At 39.6% G+C, this 24,616-nt stretch overlaps 2 protein-coding genes across 5 annotated transcripts; both read right to left on the reverse strand.

The window, feature by feature from the left end:
* Nucleotides 1-2,079: 2,079 nt before the first annotated feature.
* Nucleotides 2,080-6,924, reverse strand: fkbp6 (FKBP prolyl isomerase 6). Of its 4 annotated transcripts, none has more exons than XM_084952953.1 (9): nt 6,727-6,924; nt 5,137-5,254; nt 4,788-4,877; nt 4,483-4,700; nt 4,224-4,355; nt 3,914-4,111; nt 3,586-3,695; nt 2,728-2,828; nt 2,080-2,332 (listed from the first exon to the last, which is right to left on the reverse strand). In XM_084952953.1, exons 1-8 carry the CDS (start codon nt 6,799-6,801, stop codon nt 2,747-2,749), a joined length of 1,023 nt encoding a protein of 340 aa, XP_084809079.1. In that variant the 5' UTR covers nt 6,802-6,924; the 3' UTR covers nt 2,080-2,332; nt 2,728-2,746. The 4 variants fall into 4 exon arrangements, with proteins under 4 accessions (XP_084809079.1, XP_084809081.1, XP_084809082.1 ...); XM_084952955.1 differs by having other exon boundaries at nt 4,498-4,700; nt 6,727-6,921; XM_084952956.1 differs by having other exon boundaries at nt 4,236-4,355; nt 4,498-4,700; nt 6,727-6,919.
* Nucleotides 6,925-7,334: 410 nt separating this feature from the next.
* On the reverse strand, nt 7,335-23,042 carry tmem244 (transmembrane protein 244). Its single transcript, XM_084952958.1, has 6 exons — nt 17,303-23,042; nt 12,088-12,173; nt 11,890-11,966; nt 8,504-8,629; nt 8,171-8,215; nt 7,335-7,961 (listed from the first exon to the last, which is right to left on the reverse strand). The coding sequence occupies exons 1-6, from the start codon at nt 17,393-17,395 to the stop codon at nt 7,864-7,866; spliced, it is 525 nt and encodes a 174-aa protein (XP_084809084.1). The 5' UTR covers nt 17,396-23,042; the 3' UTR covers nt 7,335-7,863.
* Nucleotides 23,043-24,616: the final 1,574 nt, after the last annotated feature.

Below are 24,616 nucleotides of genomic sequence, written 5' to 3' on the forward strand. Positions count from 1 at the left end.
TATATAGACACACACACACACACGTATGTGTATTAACAGCTTGTGGCACCATTTTTAAAAAGTTGTAAAGCAGGACAATTAAAACCATGTTTCCTACATTTTATAAAGATGGTAACTTTACATGCATTTCATGTAATGTCAACATGGTTCAGTCTAATCTGGCTCCACATTGTGTCTTTTGTCCCGACTTCCTTTCCTCACCCTCAACCCCTGGCGCCAGATAGCTGACCCTATCTGAGCATGGTTCTGCTGAAGGTTTCTTCCTGTTAAAAGGGAGTTTTTCCTTCCCACTGTTTCCAAGCACTTGCACATAGGGGGTCATCTGATTGCTGGTGGGTTTTTTTTTTTTTTTTAGATTATTGTAGCTGTATTACTTCACCTTACAATATAAAGCCCCTTGAGGCGACTGCTGTTGTGGTTTGGCTGTATATGAATAAAACTGAATTGAACTGAATGATCTACAACCCGTACAGCTAGTGGGACTTAAATGTATGTTATTTGCTCTACTATTTACAACTTAGATTAGGTGGAAGTCAATGCTCAGTGTTTTTCCACTCTGGATTGATAATGAGCAAAATAAAACTTCCTGCTAGTTTCAGCCATACAGCTTAAGGGTTCTTTATTGTCATCTTACAGTTTTGCAGCTGTTGTTTTAAAATACAGCCTAGGGTTCATGTTCGTGGGCAGCTGCTTTGGCTTTGAAATGAAGTAGTGTTTCTAATATGCAGCTTTACAAATACTTGAGGGTGTTCACACACTGACCTGAGCCTGCATTATATTAATATCCTGCAAGTTTATACTGGCACCCCCAGGAAAATTGCTTGGATCATTTTTGGATAACATAACATTTCTAGTAACCACAAATTCTAAACAATAGCTTTTAATATGTGAATAACTAAAAAAAGCTACTTGTCACGTTACTGTTCAATATGCACAACTACACTATAAAAGGTAAACTGACTACTTTTTTTCTGTGTATGCTGTTATATATGCAGTGTATACTACATGCTTATAACTGTATCATATTTCAAAGGCCCAGAGCCAGTCAGAGCTGATCACAGCACATGCACAGCAGGTAAACTACACATTTGATCCTAAATTTTGAGCACTTACAGGTAACACACATCACATAGCATGTGACCTATGTTTAAAAATAAAAAGGGTTACATACCCATATGCACACACCGGTGTACAGACACAAAAACATTACTAATTCCTTACCTGAGCTGGAGGTAGTATGTGAATCTGGAGACCATTGTTTTGTTGCCTGATTGAATTCAGTATAGCTTTGTTTCACAAAGCACAACCTACTCACCATGTGGTGGGAGTTGATAGTAAAACTGACCCACCCACACAGTGAAAATTGGATTAGTCAGAGAAGTAAATTAGATTTTTGTGCACCTCCCCACCTCTGATGTCATGCCACCACTCAACTCAGTCTCTCCATGACTTCAGTTTTATTTATCATTCACTTACTTCCTGCTTTGTTTCTTCCCTGTATCCCTCACGCTACCTCCACTTTGAGATCACTTTCATTTGGGCCTAGAGTACTGACGGCCAAAGGCAGTACAAAGGGCATCTATAACAGTAAATCTTTCAAATAAGTTTTGAAAAATGAGATAAAATTGGTAATTTTGTAATTTTTTTACACTAATAGCTCAAATAGTCCAATATCATCACAGGTTTGTTACAAACATTGCTCAGTTATGACCCTGGTACCTGCTACACTCCAGCAGTAGTATCAGAAAGGGCACCCCCTGCTGTCACTGGAGATCCTTTCTCAGGTAATTAGGTCAAGTGAAGCTCACAATTAAGCGCAAACCCTTAATGTAGCTCATCTCCCCACTCCTGTAAGCCCCCTACCCCATCTGCTTCAGTAAGAGGAAATGAATCCTGTCTGGACTGCCAGGATGGAAAAAAAAAACCCAAACAAGCCAAACAGCCGTTTTAATATTAGAATTACATCCATAATATCTGCCTACAACAGATTAGCTTGTGAGCTAATAAACTGAAGATGAAATTCAAATGAGAAAACCTTAGTTTCCAGTTAGTCAACAAAGACAAACTCTTCTAGAAGTGAACATTGTATTTTTTATTATCATCATCTCAAGATCCCAAGCAAATGCTTAATACTCCAGCAAACATGCAAGGAATATGTACAGCAGGAGTCCAAAGGAGAGAAAGGGTACTAATGAGAAACATTATTTAACAAAATATCAAAACAACACTTAATTTGAGATAATTTTGAAAGAACTGAAACAATGATTACAACCCAACTCCCTTCATAAGTAGAAAACAAATTATGAAAGGAAAACATGGTGAATCTTTAAACCTGCAACACAAACAGTGCAATAACTGAGGTCAGAGACGAAGTCAAAGACGATTTGTCCGTGCAAATGGCAAAGACTCATGAGAGCTGTAGTTTGTGTCAGATCATACAGTTAATGTTTGGTTAAATGATGAGATCCAGATCAGTAGAAGGAAACTAACCAAGAAGATTTTACTTTGAAACACAGTCTAGTATTTTTTTTTTCATGGCTTCATTAAAAGTTATTATACAGAGTGTATTTATTATAATTTATTTGTGACGACGGGTGTAGCAGGTTTAAGGGAAAAGGACAGTTACTGGCACATCACACGGAAGTCATTTTAAAATGTTAACCCTCCCATGGAGATGAGATTAAAATATATGAAAACCAGACAGAATGAATGAACAGGATTTCTCACCTCCTCCTCCTGCTGGTCCTCACATTTTCACTGAGCCCTTCAGCTCTCTAAACATCTTTGAGTACAAGTCTTTCTCTTTGTCCAGGCTGTCTTTATAGCACCTGGAACAAGAAAATGACACGTGAATATCTTCCGAGTGGTTTCACAAATGTTACAAAAGACAGTTATGATCCACTATGAGGAACACCTTGCTTGTACTGGGCTGTACCTCTTTTTGCCTTGTGTGAGCTTTGTGACATGGTATGATATCCTGCGGGAAGTTGTGGATTCAGATATGCTCTTCTGCACACATTGGCTGAGTAACAACTGGTTATTCGAGTTACTGTTGTCTTTTTAGCAGCTTGTAGCAGTCTGGCCAATGAGGCAGAAAACCACTGCTTACTGTTCATTTTCCCTTTTTTGGATCATTTCCTTTTAAACCCCAGAGATGGCCGTGTGGGAAAATTCCAGTAACTCAGCAGTTCCCAAAATACTCAGATCAGCCTGTCTGGCACCAACAATCATGGCACGTTCACAGTCACCTAAATCACCTTTCTTCCCCATTCTGATGCACAGTTTAAAGTTTAGCAGGTAGTCTTGACTATGTATAATCCAGTTTCTGCCATGTGATTGACTGATTAGACGTCTGATAGACCTTAACGAGCTGTTGAAGCAGTTAAACAGTGCACCTAAAAAGTGGTGGGTGAGTGGAGGCATTAATATAAAATTAATGTAATAGTCACGGTTGTGTGGACAGACAGAGGGCTCTAGGTCAGGTAGCTGTTACAGTTTCAGCGCACTGCTGTGCATACTGCTGCGCACAGGCCAGGAGAAACAGCTGAAGCAGCATTTATTCTAAAGTCATTAAAATCATCTTACATTGTCACTTTCCTCAGAAGGTTGTTGATGTCGCTGTCAAAGGGCTTCTGTGCTTGAGCAGATGTGAGGCAATACTGAGCACTCGCATACTCATGCAGCTCCAGGTAAGCCTAAAAGAAATGCGATTAGTGTATCAAACTGCATCTTTAACTAAGTTAATGTGTTTTGGGAGACTTGAAACACGAAAGCGTGAATAAAAATGATTTTGCTTCCTGTTTTTCCTGTGTCATCACCCCCCTTTTTTGTTTGTTTTTTTAAACCCCCCAGAGATAGTGAGGATTATTTATCTGACAGTCTGGAAGACAAACAAACAAAAGCCCCGTCCTACCTGTCCGCAGCGGAAGAGAGCCTTTGTGTTGGCAGAGTCTATCTCCAAGGCTTTGTTTCCATATTTCAGGGCTTTGTGCGGTCTTTCCAGGCGGAGCTCAGCGAGAGAAATATTCAGGTAGAGAGGAAGCAGAGCCGTCTTGATCCTCTCCTTCTCTAAATCACTCTGTGTTTCCCTGTTTCCCAGCAGCGTCATAGCCTGCAGGCAAAGCAGAGAAATATAATAAAAAAAAAAACACTTTCACCAAGAACAACTTGGCATATTAGCCATCGCAGTAAAACGTAATTAAAAATAAAAACAATTAACATACTTCAAAATGTACCTGTTTATAGCGATCTTTGGCATTGTAATATCGGTTCTGGTTGAAGAAACGGTTGCCAAAGCTCCGCAGTGTGTTGACAACTTCAAGAAGTGTGGACAGAGGAATGGTGTTCTGCTCCTCCTGAGGAGGAGAACAGAAATCAAAGACTGTTTCTGATCTGTGCTATAAAAGCAAAAAAGTAGAGGCTTTTAAGTATGTGTGGTAAAGATGCAGATCTGTCTGAGGTTGGTAGTACTAAACAGAGCACCTGCAGCCTCCCTACCAGACTCATTGCAATAAAGTCATCCACTTGTCCTGAGTCAAGGTAGTCGAGGATCTGAACCTCATACAGAACCACAGCTGCTGCGGGGATAAATGGAGGGCATCCCATTTCCCCGTAAGCATACTGAGGCTGGAGGAGGAACCGAGAGAACTCTCCTTTCTTCATGGTCAACAGACCCAGCTCCAGCCCGGCCAGTGTCACATCTGTTTGAAGAATGACTTTTAAAACTGGTATATTTCAGGCAGGAAAACAAAAAACTCACGGTTCAGCCATTGTAGAGCGTTTCTCACCTCTCCCCAACTTCATCATCCGGGGGTATTTGAGGTGAGTGGTGGTTTCAAAAGGCTGATCAGAATATTCCAGGAATCCTGAGTAATGGACTGTGTGGAAGTAAAACCAGACCATCAGTGATGTAGCAGCTCAACCAGCTCACACAATTCACAGGTTATTGCCCATAAAATGGCAAACGTGACCTTCAGGGGACAACTGGGTGCAAGGTTCATGACAATCTGAACAACACTCTACAAGAAGTAGAGATTTTTGTGAATTGTGGCTAGACAAACTAAAAATCCTGACCTCACGTATATGATAATTTACAACTGTAAGAGGCTTTAACAAGAAATGTGTACTCATACATACTCAGTACTGAAGCGTTTTCGGGGACAGGCGGGCCCTCTCCTGGCTGGACCACCTCCTTCAGGATTCCTCCATCTCCTATGATGTCATTCATCCGCGGACGTAGCTGCTCAAAAGGACTCTACGATGGAAAGAAGATTAAATAACACTTGGCAAACACACATTTTATACTCAAACACCGACTGCTGCATTCTTATGTGTGACACAAAGCTGGTATAGATTTGCTACTGAAATGTATATGTACTTCAAGGACCAAAAATGTTCATAGTGTGAGTGTAAAAATGTTTTTGAGCCAAGTGTGATTTCATATGGAATGATTCATGACCTTCACATAACAGAATTGTGCAAATGTCTATAGCACCCTTCATTTCGTTATATTTTGTTTACAAGGAGCAAGAATTTCTCATCATTTTTTAAGTGGTTCCCCAGACTTTATGGAGGTCTATCAAAGGTTTTCTTTGCTGCTCTGCTATTTTACACATTTTAGTCCAGTCCTTGTACCTAACTATTTTCAAAGTTATTATTTGTTTGTTTACAAAAAAAAGAAATCTTACTGCTTTTTAGCACACAGCGACAGTGAAAAAACAAAGCGTAGTTGTAGTAGGAGACAAGGCTCCATCCCATCTAGCTTTTAGTCATTGACGATGAACAATATGGCGCCTGTAAACGAAGACAGTGAGCAGCAGTGTATTTTTTAATAAGCCATTACACACCTGGAATGAAAATCAGTGACATGGTCTTATAGATTAATCCCAGTCTGACATTTTCGGTTCAAATTGTTGTAGGTATGTACAAAGAAATGTCAGGAAGGAAGGAGGTAGAACAGTGAGGCTCTGGGATGTTTTATAGATGACGATCTGATTGTGATACCTCATACAATAGTAGTTAGAAAACACCTTCATTTTTCAGCATGGCAATGATCCCAAACACCCCAAAACACCCACAGTCATGGACTGGCCTCCCCAGAGCTCACAGCTCAACTTTACTGAAAAAGTGTGGGCGTATCTTGATAGAGAATAGAACAAACAGCAGCCAACATCCAAAGAAGAGCTTTGACCGTCCTCCAAGAAGCCTGGAGAACTATTTCTGAAGACTACTTAAAGAAATGAATAGAAAGCTTGGTTGTGTTGTTGACAAAAACGTGGTCATACCAAATACTCGTTACAATCGTGCAAACTCTGTTTTTGCATGTTTCAATAAATTGCTGCAACTTTTACTAGCAAAATATGAAGAAAATTTAATAAAAACCTTTGCACAGCTATGTGTGTGAGGTATTTAGAGTAAATACTGTTGACACTAATCAGAATTCTCTTGCATGTAAAATCATTGTGTTGAACTGGCAGTGAAGTACATAACCAGCTGACACTTAAGGCTAACGGTGACCTGTACCTAATTTTACCAAGCTAGTTGTGTCATTTCAGACCTGGGCACTATTTAAAAATAATAGCCTACATAAAGAATATATGTTTTTTTTAGACTAGCTGTAATATTATATTATAGTGGTTATATTTTTTAGCAAAAATTCAAACTTTGCTAGCATTTGGTCAGTTAGCTGAGCTAGCAACTTTCAGGCTCGCTGACACATTTACTTACCGGAGACCTCGTTTCGAGCGGCTCCTCGTCGTTTATTAGCCTCCGCAAACTCGATATTAACCCGTTCCTTGACATTTACTCGGTGGTATGAGTTAGAACTGTTGTAAACAGCGCTGTTACACAGATAACTCTGTAAAGCCAGTTCCCTAGTTTGTTCTGGCGCTCAGGCTTGGGTTAATCACACCACGTGACCTTGACGAGCGGCCCAAACTGTGCGCAGAAGACGGGTCCAGGAAGCGTGTCTGTGCAATTTGTCTGCACATTTAGGTGAGCCAATGCCAACTATACACGGGGCTGGTATTACCAATCCCAATACTGAAACTTTTAGCATATAAATTCAGTTTATTTGGGAAGAGCACTGTATCATCATCAGTTTGCAAATTCCGCCCTTAACGAGCCTTTTGAACTATTGACTATTTTGAAACTGGGGTCTGTGTTGTTTTAACAGACACAAATCGTCATCCTACTTTAACTGCCCGTTGATATAAAAAAAAGACAGACTACAAATAGAGACACACAGATAAAAAAAGAAAAAAGAAACAATAAAAATGTCCTTGTTCATAAAACTTTTAATTCAAATTCCAAACAGATTTTAAATATTGTAAATATAACAAACATTAAAGTTATTTTTGTGTAGATGTGGACTGAGTTTATTTAGACAAAACTGTGTGGCCACAGTTGAGCAACAAATTATATGTGAATATATGTAACAAATTCTGAAGCTTACACTAACATAAGAAATAATGATAATTAAAAACAAAAAGACAAAAACTATCTATGCACACATATCAGTCAATAGATTACAGGTAGTATATAATTCACAGTTTTTCCAACTGTAACATCTGTTGCTTTAAGCTTATGTTTAAAGTTTTAAGTGTGTAAACAAATAATACAAAACTGAAATATAATAAACTGTACAGAAAAGGTAAAAAAAAAAGAAAGATGTTAAATTGACAAAAGTAGGCCATTTGTACAAAGTGGGATCAGACTATTACTTGAACTGAACTAAGCTGGTAAAGAAACAAAGTCAGTCTTGTGGTTCTCTTTAGAATATGTACAGTATAAATAACTTTATTGACATACTTTAGTTGCTAATACCAGTAATAACACTGTCTGCAGTGAAATGCTTCATTTTCATCAAAAATTCTGCAGTTCAGCCGGATAGACAAAGTTGCTTCTGAAAAATTTGTAGGCCATTAGCTGTCCTCCAAATATCATCATCACCAGGCCTGTACCTGTGGAGAGAAGAGTTAAATGACTGCAAGAGCAGCTGAATCTGCAGGCATGATGTAAGTGAGCTATAGTATGTCTGGATAGAAGAAATGTAATATCTTGAAATAGATTGGAAGCTTGAAAAACAAAGTGGATATTTTTTTGTCTTCTGCAAATGAGATTGGAGTCAGACAGAGGCACGGACAGAACAATGAAGGAGTACAAATCTTACCCAGAGCCATCCACCAGTGCTCAGCTGAAGGGAAGTCTGACATGACTGCAAAACACACCAGAATACAATTTAAATTTTGTGACAACAATTACTATCAAACTAATGAATACTGACTGTGACCTCGGGGAAAAAGATAAATATGAAAGCTTTATGCTTGGATAAACTGATTCCAGTTTAGCAGTGAACATTCAAATGAAATAGTGTCCGTGGGTTTATACGCTGAGCTGCAGCCTCTATATCCAGTTACATAACCAGGCCTCCAATCCTATCAGCTGTTCCGCTCAATTGATCCACTTTGTGTTTCTGCGTGCGTGTGTGTGTGTGTGTGTATACCTGCTACAGTCATTGCAATGTGGAGAAGTGTGACAGTTATGGCATAGTCCCAAACCCACTCCTCCACAATCCAGGCAAACACCAGTCCTCCCAAAATATAGGTCACTTCTGTGGAAATTACTCCGACTGCAGGAAGAAAGCAAAAAAGTGGCACATCACCTAACAGAGCTGCTTTTGCTTTAACAATAAACTGCTATGTCCAGTCACATGCAACTGTGATAATGCTGAGCCACTATAAAATGACATTTTCAGACTGTTATCAGCACTCCTGATACTGAGTAGGAGCCCTTCAATGTTTTGTTCAGGTCAGGAGATTCCAGAAACAACAACCAATGAAAATCAGAGGCCTGACAGGATGAAGCTGGAGCCAGGGCTGCAGCGCAGTGACACCAGGGATGTCCGGAGAGGCATGAGGATGATCGCTGGCTGCAGGCCCAGCAGTCAAATGCTAGATGGGGACATCAAGAGGGTCAACAGGCTTAAATGTTTATTTGGAAGATTTGGCACACCGCCTTGCATTAACTAGCAATGCTGCCACCACCTCCGGAGACATGTCTGGAGAAGGTCCCTGTTCTGATAACACGAGGGCCCATCCCAATGCCAGCAACTCAGCGATTGCAGTCTGGTAGCCTCTTAGTTCACACATCATGAAGGCTAACTGCTTGCAAACACACACACACACATAATACCAGGGTACACTATCAGATTCATATTCTCTGATTTCTCCAACACCTTTAAAAAAGATGACTCCTATGTAGGTTACTGCAGTGGTGTCCTGGATCATAGATTACTTTACCAGATTTTATGAGTAATTCCCATTTTTGAGCAGGACTGGAACAACACAGTACACCACGACCTGTTTACTTTCCTCTTTGAGCTGCAAGCTTGAGACTTAAAGTTCACAGCAGTCTTTTCTTGGATTAATGAGAAATAAATCATCTTATTTGAAGCTGACCTTTCTCTCCTAAGTAAGCCCATTTAGGAAAAATAACCTTGGTTATTTGGAGAATAATAAGAGAAACACGAGGAGTTCTTTCACTGTGTCAAGTTTCATCCTTAACAACCTAAATATGCAAAAAGGACATGAGAGAAAAAAGGGTTGCATTATTCTGATTTCAGAATTTTCCTGCTTTACTATCTTGAGCTTCAATCCACTATCTGCCTGGAGTCTTTCTGTGTGGAGTTTGCATGTTCACCCAATGTCTGCGTGGGTTCTCTCTGGGTACTCTCACTTTGTCCAACAGTCCAAAGTTTGTTGACAACATGACAGAGTCTATAGAACAATGTAGGTGAGAACTGTGGACTAGAAAGTCCAAATTCAATACTTCTGAAAGTTGCAGAGATTATACAAGAAAGAGAGATTATAGAAATGTAAAAAAATAATTTTCAACAGATAGTGATGACATTGATATGACTATACTGAAGAAAGTAATTCATGAAATTATGTGTCCAATTACATATATATGTAATTTATCACTCAGAACAACTAGATCAACATCTATGGTAATGGTGGAGTTAGTGTAAAATATTACCGAACATATACATAATAAAAAATATGCAGTGGGGATATTTATTGACCTGTAAGAGGCTTTTGATACAATTGACAATAAAATATTGTTACAAAAAATGGAAAGATATGATGTGAGAGGGGCCAAAAACAGCTGGTTAAAAAGTTATCTTGATGACAGACAGCAATTTGTACAAATTGCTCAGTCAAATCTGTGTGCTTGAATATTTTACCTGTGGTGTCCCACAAGGTTCAGTATTGGGTCCCAAACTATTTAATATGGCATCTGTAGAGTGACAAACTTGTGTGCATCTATGTATGTGCATATGGATATGTATAGGTATGTAAGTATGTATGTATTTATGTATGTGTTTATGTATGTATGCATTTGTATGTAGATATGTATATTGTTACCATTTTGATTAAGAAATTATATGCAAACTTAGGGGCAGGACTGGATGATCCACTGCTTCTTCTGCTCACCTTTTGTTCGGGTTTATAGATCATTATGTTGGGAATTTTTTATTTCAGTTTCCTGTGTTTGTTTGTTTGTTTTTGTTTGTTTTTTTAAATTTTAATAATTCGAAAAGAAAGAAAGAAAGAAAGAAAGAGCCCGTAGGCCTGATTGTGAGTGAGAATAGTTATCTGTCTCTCTGTGTTAGCTGTGTGATAGACTGGCAGTCTATCCAGGGTGTGCTCGCCCTATGACAGCTGTGATAGGCTCAAGCCCTTTATATATATATATTTAAACACAAGAATCCACGTGTCCCTCAAATTTAACAGTTTCCTTGTCCCAAGTTCTCAGTTATGTGCGCATTATATGCAGTAATTAAATCAGAGCCTCTTTCAGGTGCCCGCTTCTTCACAAGCGGTTGCCACAGTGGGTCTTTGAAGTCAGACAATTGTGAGAACAGATGGAATACACAACTTTTTCTTCTAGATCATATAATCAAAATATGGTCAATGTGTTTTATTTTGAATTAAAACGTATTTATTTATTTCATTTTTAGCTTCTGAAAAACTGGAAAGGAGCTAAATTATACTGTAGGTAATTTTAATTACAGCACAAGTCATTTTAAATAGTGTGTAATTCCAAGATAATTCTGTGTAAAAACGAATGACTGTAGCTTCTGTCTTTCGATGAATGCTGCAATGTGCCAGAAGATGCTTTATGAGTCTCTCTGTTGGGGCAAAAGCAAACAAATATAGAAAGGGCTAGCTCGGTCTGTCGGCTGGAGCTGCATGTAGTCATGCAAAAGAAGCTGCTATCAGAACTCCCCCCTCAGCACAGTGTTCTGGTTAGTCAGAGGAGAATTATATACTAAACATGACTCACTGCAGCACTGAACGTCACAGGACGTCCTTGCTTCCTTCTTGTGGCTGTCAAGTTACACAGTTCCTCCTCTTTCTGATGAAGTAGTATCATTTTACAATTTCTACAGTCTTGAGCAACTGTTATGAAGCAGTTCCCCCGCAGGGGTTATTAAAGTTTTTCTGATTTCCATTCAGGCTTTAATGCACTAAAAATACTTAAAGGCTACCTATCATAGTCATTTACATCTCTTTCTGTAAAAAAACAAAACAAAGAAAACCCTATATTTTACCTTTATAGTTAAATGGAAATAGAAGTAATCTATTACCACGAAATGTGTAACTATTGAACTAAAGGTACTCACTGTGGAGGAGGACTTCAATACTTGTCTCATATGTTCAATGTCTCATATGTTTTGGATTTAACCTTAAAAGTAACTGATAACCTCAGAGCTGAATAAATTCAGCATTTTGTAAAATACTGGCCTCTGAAATACAGCAGAATGTAAGTAACAGAGGTCATGAAAATGATGTGCTCCTCTAGTTTTACTTCACAACTGTAACTCACCCAGGTATTTGGGGTTCTGCCATGACGGTTGCGCGGTGTAGTCGAATGGAGCCAACAAGCTGTTGATTTCATGAACCCTGAAGACATGAAGCAAGAAAAGATAATGACGTGAGCACGAACAATAACAAGTCTATTGCAACCTGCTTATCTGTCTCTCTTATCCCACTGGGTCTCATTACTGTGTGAGTCTGAGTTTACCTGAGCAGTCCAATGCAGAGACTGACCGCGATGTAGTAGAGAGAGTAGAAGCACACCATGCACATCAACAGATTCTGCAGAACAACCTGAGGAGGGGAGAATGGAGACTAAACCATTAAAGCTAATGAAGAAGCTATAAAACCTGCTGTAGTCCAAGTTTCCTGTCCTGAAAAAAGTCTCTTTCTGAAGGAGCATAAAGAACAAACAGTAACTAAGATTCTGTGATGAAATACTACTTATTTATAATGCTGCACCTTACTGGCAGCATTTTTGCCTCATTTCTAACTGTTTATGACAGAGAGGGCAGGACAGAAATATCAAGCGTTATGGCTTTATTTTCACATTTTTCTGAGAAAACTCATCTGGAGATGTTTACCGGAAAAGACATGGGTTATCTGATATATTGCTTGGCTCCTGAAGCTGACAGAAAATCACTGCTCCTCTCCTCCATCTTCTTCTTACGTGACCCAGAAAACTCCTGACAGCAGACAGTCAATGAGTGCTCCCTAAGGCATCCTTTTATAGATGACTGACTGCAACCTTTTCAGAAAATCAGTTATATAACACCCTAGGAGGGCCGATAACACCCCTCAGGGCTGACAGTTTGGCTTGTCAGACACAGGTAAAAGTAATTACATTAAAAACTGGTTCCATTCCAGTCAGGTGTGCCGGTGCCAGCACAACGGCTCACTGGCTTGCTGGCATACTTTAATGGAATGTGATCATCGTTAATCTTATTAGTTATTGTTGTGACAAGTCAAACGTCTGCAGATAAGATGAATAACAACTTTCACTGCACTTTCGGGTAAAATAAACAGGCACTTCTGGTTTCGAAGGTAACAGGATACATGATGACGAGTCAAGCTGCTCATGTGTTTTTTTTGGACTCATTTCTTCATCACCAATGATAAATGTTAGATATCCAGTATTTCCGACAGAGCAAAGTGCAGCTTTTTGCAGTTTATGCCCCCAAACTCTGGAACATCCTACCTAAAAATGTTAGAAACTCAAACTCTAGCGATAATGCCAAGGATCTGGGATTTGAGTAGGGTAGGGTAGTCAATCAAAATCGAGTGAGCAGTGGTGCATTTCATAATACCAGCATACAGCTGTACCTACTGCTGAGTTCATCCACATTTAGTAATCTGGCAGATACAAAGAAAATTCCTATTTTCTTCATTGATGTCATACTGCCCTTACTTTCAGTTTGATCTTTCTCTATATTTCATTCTGCCCCTGTTTGTAAATATGCACTCTTTGCTGTTCTCTGTTGAATGGATCTACATCCAGAATGAAACTACACTCTTATGTTGTTCATTACCTCAGATCACAGATAAGCCTCATATATTCTCCATGTGTACACTAATGTTAGCAGAACTGCTTTCAGGTACTGCGCACCGCTCAAATAGAATGAGCTGCAAACAAGCTCCGACAGTTTCAATATCTGATGATTTTTTATAACTCTTCCAACATTTTCTCAATTCAGTTATTATTTCTTGTTTTTATTTAACCTTTGTTTATTGTTGTACGACTGTTTCTCTGTTCTGATCGTGTTCTTGTGTGATGTGTTTTCATTTTCTCAGGTCTCCCTTGGACAAGACATTGGAAACATTTTGTTTCTGTGACTGGCAGACTGATGTTTTAATATATAAAATGTAAGACATTTGCTGTAATTTCTCTTACGATTACTAAACGAACTCTCTAAAAAACATGTAAATAGGCACCTCAGGCATATACTGTTCTGTACAAAAGTCTCGTGCCACCCCTCATTTATTTATATTTTGCCAAGAAATTGGGATATTGGTTCAGCAATTTATTGAAAAGTGCAAAAAGAAATTGAAATATAGTATATAAGGCAAAAAATAGCAATTGTACAATTCTAATGAACCTGTAAGTCAATATGACTGTTACAGTGATGCCACAATGCTTCAATAAAGTTGAGGTCTGGGCTCTAGGGAGGGCAATCCATGACTGATAGTGTGTGTTTTTCCATTCATATATGCTTTAACAGCACTGGCAGTGTGTGAGAGATTATTATGCCCCCACTTCCACTGAGATCATTTCTGATGAGGCTTTAGTAAACAGTAGATGGATCAGCTGAAGGGCCAGATGCATCTCTCAGAGCTCTGTTGAGCCAACCATCCCTTTAACGTTAACTAGTAATGACTTCATGAACTTCTTCACAAATAAAATTTTTATCATTAGAGAAAAAATTACCAGTAATCATCCCACAGATGTAATATTATCTACAGCTACTCTTAGTACCATTGATGTTAAGTTAGACTCTTTTTCTCCAATTGATCTTTCTGAGTTAACTTCAATAATTACTTCCTCCAAACCATCAACGTGTCTTTTAGACCCCATTCCTACAAAACTGCTCAAAGAAGTCCTGCCATTGATTAATTCTTCGATCTTAAATATGATCAACCTATCTCTAATGGTCAGCTATGTACCACAGGCCTTCAAGCTGGCTGTGGTTAAACCTTTACTCAAAAAGCCATCTCTAGACCCAGCAGTCTTAGCTAATTATAGGCCAATCTCCAACCTTCCTTTCATATCAAAAATCCTTGAAAGAGTAGTTGTCAAACAGCTAACAGATCATCTGCAGAGGAATGGTTTATTTGAAGAGTTTCAGTCAGGTTTCAGAGCTCATCACAGCACAGAAACAGCTTTAGTGAAGGTTACAAATGATCTTCTTATGGCCTCTGACAGTGGACTCATCTCTGTGCTTGTCCTGCTAGACCTCAGTGCAGCGTTCGATACTGTCGACCATAATATCCTATTAGAGCGATTAGAACATGCTGTAGGTATTACAGGTACTGCACTGCAGTGGTTTGTATCATATCTATCTAATAGACTCCAATTTGTGCATGTAAATGGAGAGTCCTCTTCACACACTGAGGTTAATTATGGAGTTCCACAGGGTTCAGTGCTAGGACCAATTCTGTTTACATTATACATGCTTCCCTTAGGCAGCATCATTAGAAGACATAGCATACATTTTCACTGCTATGCAGATGACACCCAGCTCTATCTGTCCATGAAGCCAGATAACACACACCAATTAGTTAAACTGCAGGAATGTCTTAAAGACATAAAGACCTGGATGGCCGCTAACTTTCTGCTTCTTAATTCAGATAAAACTGAGGTTATTGTACTCGGCCCTGAAAATCTTAGAAATATGGTATCTAACCAGATTCATACTCTGGATGGCATTACCTTGGCCTCCAGTAACGCTGTGAGGAACCTTGGAGTCATTTTTGACCAGGACATGTCCTTCAACGCACATATTAAACAAATATGTAAGACTGCTTTCTTCCATTTGCGCAACATCTCTAAAATTAGAAATATCCTGTCTCAGAGTGACGCTGAAAAACTAGTTCATGCATTTATTACTTCCAGGCTGGACGACTGTAATTCATTATTATTAGGATGTCCAAAAAACTCACTGAAAAGCCTTCAGCTAATCCAAAATGCTGCAGCAAGAGTACTGACAGGGACTAGAAGGAGAGAGCAGATTTCTCCTGTTTTGGCTTCCCTTCATTGGCTTCCTGTTAAATCCAGAATTGAATTCAAAATCCTGCTCCTCACATACAAGGTCTTAAATAATCAGGCCCCATCTTATCTTAATGACCTTGTAGTACCATATCACCCTATTAGAGCACTTCGCTCTCGCTCTGCAGGCCTACTTGTTGTTCCTAGAGTATTTAAAAGTAGAATGGGAAGCAGAGCCTTCAGTTTTCAGGCCCCTCTTCTGTGGAACCAGCTTCCAGTTTGGATTCGGGAGACAGAAACTATCTCTACTTTTAAGATTAGGCTTAAAACTTTCCTTTTTGCTAAAGCATATAGTTAGGGCTGGACCAGGTGACCCTGAATCCTCCCTTAGTTATGCTGCAATAGACGTAGGCTGCCGGGGGATTCCCAAGATGCATTGAGTTTTTCCTTTCCAGTCACCTTTCTCACTCACTATGTATTAATAGACCTCTCTGCATTGAATCATATCTGTTATTAACCTCTGTCTCTCTTCCACAGCATGTATTTTATCCTGTCTTCCTTCTCTCACCCCAACCGGTCGCAGCAGATGGCCGCCCCTCCCTGAGCCTGGTTCTGCCGGAGGTTTCTTCCTGTTAAAAGGGAGTTTTTCCTTCCCACTGTCGCCAAAGTGCTTGCTCATAGGGGGTCATATGATTGTTGGGTTTTTCTCTGTATCTATGAAACGCCTTGAGGCGACTTTTGTTGTGATTTGGCGCTATATAAATAAAATTGAATTGAATTGAATCTCTCAAGTCCTGTTTTTTTGCTTGAATGATTCATAGCTCATAAGGTCTTAACTGGCTCAACAAAAACAAACAAACAAAAAGAAAAATATCCATCTGACAGGTGCAAGGACTTGACTGAAAATAAAAGGCAGCCAATGTCCAAAGACAGACTTTGAAAGACCTGGAGAACTATTGTTCAACAACACTTTAAAAACAAAAATTAAAAGTAACTAACTCCTTGGAAGCAGACTATAAAGAAAAGAGGTGTGGGTCAAGACTTTTGCACAGGACTGTAAGATAGTGTTAGCAGTTTTTACATCAGCACAAAAATGGAAAAATGCTTAACAGTTTAATATATGAATACTTTACAGACTCTGCACCTGATATGTGGCGTTAAGGTACATTAATGTACAATGTTTTCTCATCTTCCAGTATTTCTCGATTGCATTTCACAATATATTCTGAGCTCACTGGGATGTTTAGACCTTAGATACTGTCTATGATTACGTCTCACTGTATAATTCAACGGTTTGGATCACAGTGTGAGTCTGTCCAAAACCATTAAAGTAGCTGAGCTCATGCTAATACCATCAGAGACAACTTAACACTTTGGATAGCTGTCTGCTTGCCATCTTATTGCCATCTCCTGATTACAGATTATGTTTTAAAAGCATGACATAGAAATTAGCTTTGATATCTAGGAATGCAAGCCTACAACCAGATGTGCAGTGCCACATACACTTATGGATTAGAAAATATGACATTATACAAAACCACTGTTAGCTAAATGTTAATTATGTGTGTAATGAGGTGCTATAATTCAAATGATTGTCAGTAATTGTAATTTTCAGTAAGAAAATTATTACCAAGTTGGCTAAACATTTTGACCCTCCACATGCAGTAGTCTAACTGTATTCTAACCATTTTCTACATACAGTACCAGAGTGTGTCCTTACCCAGGTATCACTGGGTGTAGTCTTGAGGGAGATGGGTCCATGGCGTTTTATGAGCGTGACTCCACAGCAGCGACAGCAGTAGTCCAACAACATGAATGGTTGCTGGTCTACATGAGAGAGGCAGCATGTGTATATCTGAGTGTGTGTGAGAGCATGTTGAGGGAAGAAAGGAAGGAGGGCTGGATTAGAAGAAATGAGATTACTACTAAGAAGACTGAGTCAATCCCAAAGCGGATGAAGACAAACATATGAAGACAAACATATACATGTAGTCAGTATAGCTTTGAACACTTACACGTAAGCTAGATGAAGGATGCTGATTTTGAGACTTCAGGAAGTGCTACAGACAAAAATTTATGTGACAGTGTAGTAAACTTAATTTAGTTTATCACTCACAGGCTTTCGTTATTTTTTTATTTGTGTTCAAATAATAATGGCCTTACATTATAAAGGCAAAATGGTTCACTGAATAATAAAATCACTGATGAAAATGACTGGTTGCCTCTCCCTGAGACTGGTCTGGTCAGAGGTTTCTTCCTGTTAAAAGGGAGTTTTTCTTTCCCACGGTTGCTGAGTGCTTGCTCATAGAGGGTCGTGTGATTTTTTTCTTTCTGATATTGTTGGGTCTTTATAATATAATATAAATATAACCGTTAAACAACACCTGTTTTGAATGAGTGACTCTTGCTCAGTCTAAATGTGTAAATCATCCTTGAATTCGTTTTTTGGGGGTGGAGGTTGGGGAGAATATTAAAACTTTTATTCTGCAGTTTGTAATGTGAACACTGGGTGGCAGCATAGCCTCAAATGAACTTAACCAACACACACACACACACACACACACACACACTGGAAGAGATGATAAGAGGCACATGCAAGGGACTGGCAGCAACAGATAAGATGCTGATCATTCATATGTATATATTTGTGCTGTGTGTGTCACAAATTGTTTTTCTACGTGTCTATTTTTGGCGTAGAGAAGAAAAAGAAAAAAAGAACAGATTGGGGAAATCTGGAGGGGGGGACTGGGGGCTGCCAGCTGCTGACCATCCATCATCTGTCATGAACAGAAGCGAGAGTGTCAGACAGGAGACAGAGAAATGACAGCAGCTCCACATCCTCGTATCCTCCAGAAATTACGCAGGAAACTATATTCAACTCCTCAGCGTCACAACATGCGTATCCCTCTTTGAGTGAGCGGTAAAGCACATGCACGTGCGCCTTTGTGTGGAGTGTGGAGTTGACTTGGCTGCCACGGTAACCTGCATCATTGTAACCATGGTGATGGTGAGCAGGGGAGTAGGAGGGGGGGTTGCATGAAGAGTAAGGTGGGCGTCATAACTAGCTGTCCCTCTGCAAGCGGTTTGTGTGCTGGTACATTTTATTACCCTGAAGCTCTCAGGAAACTTCTCACACTCGTCTGTGCTTCTCTGCTAAACATTCAGAAATCAGCAGGATGGGAACTGAATGTGTGACTGTATTTTACCTTGAAGTTAAGGTGTTTGGATGATTGTATGTTTGTAACTGCTGTAATGAGGGCTAAAAGTAAAAAAAAATTGTAATCACCCCCGCATTCGGCAGCTGGGATTAAAAGAACAATCTGTCATTTTGCAAAAACACACCATTTTGCTTCCTGGCAGAACATTTCAGTGAATGACAAATGGCACGCATGCTAAATATGAAACCACAGCCACCGGGTTTGTTTAGAATGAGGAGGGAGCAAACAGTCCACCTACCAGCAAAGCTAAAGCTCACCAGTTAACACATTATTTACATATTGCTTTCACCAGTTAGCAACAGCATTAAAACCACTGACACAGTGATTAAATGACATTGATTTTCTTGCATCAGTGGCACCTGTCAAGTGGTGGGGATATATAACACAGCAAGAGAACAGTCAGTTCTTGAAACTGATGTGTTGAAAGCAGGAAAAAATGCTCAAGCATAACAATACAATCAATTCAACAGGGGCCACATTGTGATGGCTTAACCACTGGGCTGGAGCATCTTCAAAACTTGTCTTGTGGGGTGTGAAGTGATATTTAGTACCTATAAAAGGTGATCTAAGGAAAGACTGGCGAACAGTCATCAGGGTCATTAGTGTCCAAGGCTAATGGATGCCCTTGGGAAGAGAAGGCTGGCCTGTGTGCTGATATTTCACAGAAGATGCAGTGTAGCACAAGCTGCTGACAGTCTGAATGCTGGCTGTAGCAGAAAGCTGTCATAACACACAATACATCACAGACTGGAGAGTATGTTTTGGTTTGCCACAGACCGATCACAGTGCAGATCCTGAACCTGGTTAACTGCTCAAAATCCTTATAATGTTTATGTGAACATCAGAACAGCACTGTAAAGCATCTGAAGAAGGTGGCTGATCTGGTGAGTGACTTCTCCCTCTAAATCATATGTCTGTGTGAAGTCTTTACATAGAGAAGAAATGATTACAGGTTATGTTGAAGATAAATAGTAAGAAAACATGAACCTGGTATTCATGTGGATGTTGTTTTGCTGTCCTAGAAAGTTGATTCTGTTCATCTGGATGTAACACTTTCAGTAGAACAAGTTTTGTCACTCATCGGTCTCTTTTCTCCAACTTCATAAACAGTGCATTTGCTTGATCACTGAAACCAGCACCATTCACTAATAATGAGGTCAGATTCATGATCCTTAATCACCAAAATGTCATGACCAATGGCCACGGGTACTGCTCACAGAGAGTTGAGGAATGATTTAGACGTCCCCTCATGTGCCCTCCTCTTGGTTCAGACATGGTTGTTCCATTTTCACACAGATTGCCTCCTTGACTCTCTGCTTAAACCAGCATTCCTCCCTGTGCAGGATGTGTACATCCTCGTGATTGAAAGAGTGGCCACTGGCCTGTAGGTATAAATAGACTGCCAAGTCTTGGCCTGACGAGTTAGTTCTTCTCCGTTGTGCCATTTGCTTCGCCGGAGGTTGCTTGGTTTCGTTGATGTATAAATCACGGGAGTCCTCCTGGCACTTAACAGCGTACACCTTATTACTCTGTTTGCGTCGGAGGACCGGATCCTCAGGGTAGACCAATTTTGGGGGGTTTAAAAGCCACAGAGGCTCTGTTCTGAGAAGAATATGCATCTCAGCTGTTCCAATACTTCTGACATATAAGGGATCACTAAAGGTTTTCGCTCAGGCAGCAGTTGTCCTTCTTCTCTCCTGAATTGCCCGGGGCTTTCTTTAGGTGCCTTCCCAACGTTAACAAATGCCCAGCTGGGATAACCACATTTACTCAGGGCCTTCTTGATATGTTTTTCTGCTTCCCTGGTCACTGTATCTGTGTGGATGGTGTTTGCTCTCAGTTTGTGCTCCAAGTGGATAATGAGTGTCAAACCTTAAATACTGATCCGTATGTGCTGTTTTACGCTACACATCAACTTTTAAATGTTCCAGATTACTGACGGAAATCTCACTGTCTAAGAAGGCTAGCCTGTCATTTTTAATATCCTCCCTGATGAACGTGATGTGTTTATCCACCGAGTTATCTACAAACCTCAATCAAAGGCTCAGTGGTCTTCCAAGATACGATAACAGAGCCCTGTTTTCCACATCTTCTATATACAAACTGGCCACATTGGGTGAAATTGCACATGTTTCTCTCTGCAATGGAGCTGGTTTCTGTCATTATGCAAATGTACTGTTTAAAGGTTGGGCAAACCTGCAGTCAGCTGAGACTGAAGAAGTCAGTTGGATGAGTGACGAAGCATTTCTTATTCTTTACGTTTACCCTTTGCTTTTCTTTTATATGACCTTTTTCACACAAAAATTGTTCACATATAACTTGGCGAGCACAATAAAGAGGGGACTTAATGCAATCAAGCAGGCATCACCTTTTGACTTACACAAATGAAAGGATCTACTGCTGAAGTCTTAATTATAGAGACATTATTACTTTTATCAGTTCTTTCTATGCCTCGGAGAAGAATTGAGGTAGCTGTCAGTCATCTTAATCTAACCCTCAGCTGAGAAGTCAATGAGAATATCTATCAAGTTGATCTATTCATTTTGACAGTGTATCACTTGTTGCACTGTGTGAGAGACAAAAGCATCATTGCCATGAGTTAAAACTTGTCTTTGACTTTCAGAAAGCCTCAATAGCAATTCATTCATCCATTTTCTTAACTGCTTATCCAGTTCAAGGCTGTTAGGAAGGGATAGAAGCTATCCCAGCTGCCATAGGGTGAAAGGCCAGGTCCACCCTGGACAAGTCGCCAGCCTACCAAGCTCACATGTCAGGGAAACATATAACAAATTAAAACATGTGACAATGAATCTGTGTTTCAGCCCAACTCAGCTCAGGCTATCAGTGGTGACATAAGCACAGTAAAACCTTTGAAGCCCAACGGCATTTTAGATGCATTTCAAGGCATTATAAATTATTAAGCCGGCACTAAAACTAAAACCTCAAAAGGCAAACAACAGGATGTTCTCTTAGAAAATGTAACAAACCGTAAAGCTGGTCGCCTTTGCTTGTGATCCAGTCATAACAAATGAAACAGCAGCTCCAGACCTGATATGATACGAGTGTGAAAAATGGGAGCGATGACTCAGTTCAGCAGCGTGCTCCTGCAACCAAAGGGACTGTTTACACCATACAAGTGAGCTTAAACAATCTGTGCTGCATCCACCGAGGAACAGAGATGAACATGCTGCGTCTCAGCTTTTTGTCCCGCTCTGTTTTTAAGGTCTCTGAAAATCATTTCAAAACAGACCAATAGGGAGGGATACTCATGAGCTCACTTGGGCTCATTGACCTACATGTCAATATGCTCTATGTGGGAGCCGAGAGGCTGTAATATCCATGCTGTGTGTCTGAATAGCACATAACGACACACAGACGTGGTTTGCATCTTAATTTGTTTAAGATAAACACGCAGCAGGAGGAAAGAGAGGAAAGCATGAACAAATGATCAGTCAATAATGGGGAAAAAAATCATTAGTGGCTGCTTTAAATCATTTGTCAGCTTGTTTCTTTCTCCTTTAGCCAATCCTCCAATCATGGCATGTGAAATTACCTGTGAATACTGTCCTCTGGCTCCCAGCTCCCTCGCTGTCTGTCAATCTTTATTTCATCCTTGCAAATATCCTCATTTGAAATGATAAACAGTGAAAGGAATTTGAAAAATTCTCTGCTGTCTTTTTTCTCTTCTTCCCTCTACCTCTCCTTCATCAACATTTTCTCTCCACCCCCTTTTTCCAAATCTCCTCTCCTCTCAATTACATTTTCCCATTAATTATTTAGCTGCAGACTCACGTCCACAGCTGCTTACAATAAGTGTAACACCAAAAAGTCAACACATTTTGTAAATCACATAATCTCAAGAGGGCTTGTAAACAAGAAGTGTACCGGTAAACAATGTAAGGCTTTGTTTTCCCCCTCTAACTCCCACGCTCTCCCCACATCTTCTTCTGGTTCTCGCTGCCCCTCTACAGTATGTTTTCCTTTCAGTCCGTTATGGAATGTAAACAGCAACTGACTGACCACCGTGTCGAAGATGGGGCTTCATGGATAACTGTGGATATCGCCTGGAGCATGTATCGGTTTGTATTTCCAGATGAGAGTTTTTGGTATGTTATAGGATCCAGATGTTTCCACAAAAAAATCAGAAAAAGCTGCAAAGCTGCGTGTTTGAGGATTTAAATAGGCCACGTCTGTCACTGGGAGGGTGTATGTGCATGTGGCACAAGAAAACGCTATGAGCTGTCGTTCATAATTAGTGAATTTATGGTTAACTGGGCCCTGTTTAAACTTTTTACTGCTAATAAGCAACTAAACGATAATGTTTACTGACTGGTTAACAAACGGTTTACAAAGACTGTCGGGATGTTACTGCGAAATGTGAAATAGATGGAGCAAATTACTGAAATAGGTAAAAACACACTAAAATATAGTATATAAAGAAAAAAAGATTTATATTCTAATAAGCTTCAAAGTCAGTATTTGGTATGATAACCTTTATTCTTCAACACAGCCTGAACTCTCTTACGCAGATTACTTGTCATTTCTTTAAGTAGCCTCCAGAAATAGTTCTCCAGGCTTCCTGAAGGAACTTCAGAGCCCTTATTTGGATGTTGACTCCCTTTTGTTTCATTGTCTGTCCCACACTGCTTCAATAATAATGAGGTCCAGGATCCGGGGAAGCCAATCCATTACCGATTATCTTCTATTGTGGGTTTTTCTATCAGGTATGCTTTTCACTACATTAGCAGTGTGTCCATGATCCCTGTAGTGGTGAAAAATGAAGATGTTTTCCAGATGGTATTGCATGGTGGATCAAAACCTGATGGTACTTTTCTGCAATCATAATTCCACCAATTTAAAAAAGATCCCCAACACCACTGACTGAAATATAGCCCCAAACCATGACAGAGCCTCCACAGTGTTGAACACTTAGTGTTGAACTTCTACCCTGACCTCCTCCATACATACCAACTATGATTTGTACCACAAATTTTAAATTTGGATCCATAACACCTGTAGCTACTGATGCAATGCCCAGTTCCTTTGTAATTTCTCCTTCAGTTGTGCAATTTCTTCAAATGTTCTGAAGATTAATTGCACACATTTCTGGCTAATAGTGCATTGAAAATTCCTTTGTAGGTTCAAAAAATACTCTTTGTCTGTCAAACTGAGTTATCATTGGCATTCTTTTTTTTAATGCCTAAAGATAAATATAAAAATGTTTTTTAAAAAACAACAATGGTCGGTACATTTTCAGAAAGCCTGGAGAGCTATTGCTCAAGACTACAAGCAAGTCTGCTCCTTACAAGCAAAATATAGAAGTATAAACAAAATGTGGCTCAAGACTTTAAAACTGTAAAACTTTTAAGCACAGTAGACATGTCAGGTACAGATGTAGCACTTTTCTTGTGTAAACTGTTGGTGGCTTAAATACTGTGAACTCTTAGACAGCAGTTTGTGTCCTGTTTTGCTTCACTTTTTATTGTTTACTTTTGCTTTGATGGCTCTTAGTTTAACCGCCAAACTATTTTGTGAAAGTTGGGTTTAGGAAAGGATTGTGTTTTGGGTTAAGAAGAGATGAGCTTGGAGTAATGCTGTTCTTACAACTGGCACTAAAGACACGGTGTGAGTACCTGGGACACTACCAGCTTTGACTATTCAGCAGTATTCAAGGCTCTGGGTATAAGAACAAACCCACCAATCAGTAGCTCATAAAATAATACAAAAATTTTGCGATCAAGAGGGAGCAAATAATATTGATCAATCATTAATTACATAATAATTACATAATAATTAGTCATTCACACTTGTTATTG

Source organism: Perissodus microlepis, chromosome 15 (assembly GCF_051167445.1).
Source record: "Perissodus microlepis isolate ML-2025 ecotype Zambia chromosome 15, ASM5116744v1, whole genome shotgun sequence".
NCBI classification, from domain to species: Eukaryota; Metazoa; Chordata; class Actinopteri; order Cichliformes; family Cichlidae; genus Perissodus; species Perissodus microlepis.

What these genes read in the sequence shown, in the direction of transcription:
- tmem244 (XM_084952958.1), bottom strand. Translation starts at nt 17,395, where the DNA reads ATGTTGTTGGACTACTGCTGTCGCTGCTGTGGAGTCACGCTCATAAAA. An exon ending in GCAGAACCCCAAATACCTGG is followed by an intron (nt 8,630 to 11,889) that starts GTGAGTTACAGT and finishes TTCTTCCTGCAG; the next exon opens with TCGGAGTAATTTCCACAGAA. An exon ending in GCACTGGTGGATGGCTCTGG is followed by an intron (nt 7,962 to 8,170) that starts GTAAGATTTGTA and finishes TTCTCTCCACAG; the next exon opens with GTACAGGCCTGGTGATGATG.
- fkbp6 (XM_084952953.1), bottom strand. Translation starts at nt 6,801, where the DNA reads ATGTCAAGGAACGGGTTAATATCGAGTTTGCGGAGGCTAATAAACGAC. An exon ending in GATGATGAAGTTGGGGAGAG is followed by an intron (nt 4,701 to 4,787) that starts GTGAGAAACGCT and finishes TTCTTCAAACAG; the next exon opens with ATGTGACACTGGCCGGGCTG. An exon ending in CTTCTGAGGAAAGTGACAAT is followed by an intron (nt 2,829 to 3,585) that starts GTAAGATGATTT and finishes TTCTTGTTCCAG; the next exon opens with GTGCTATAAAGACAGCCTGG.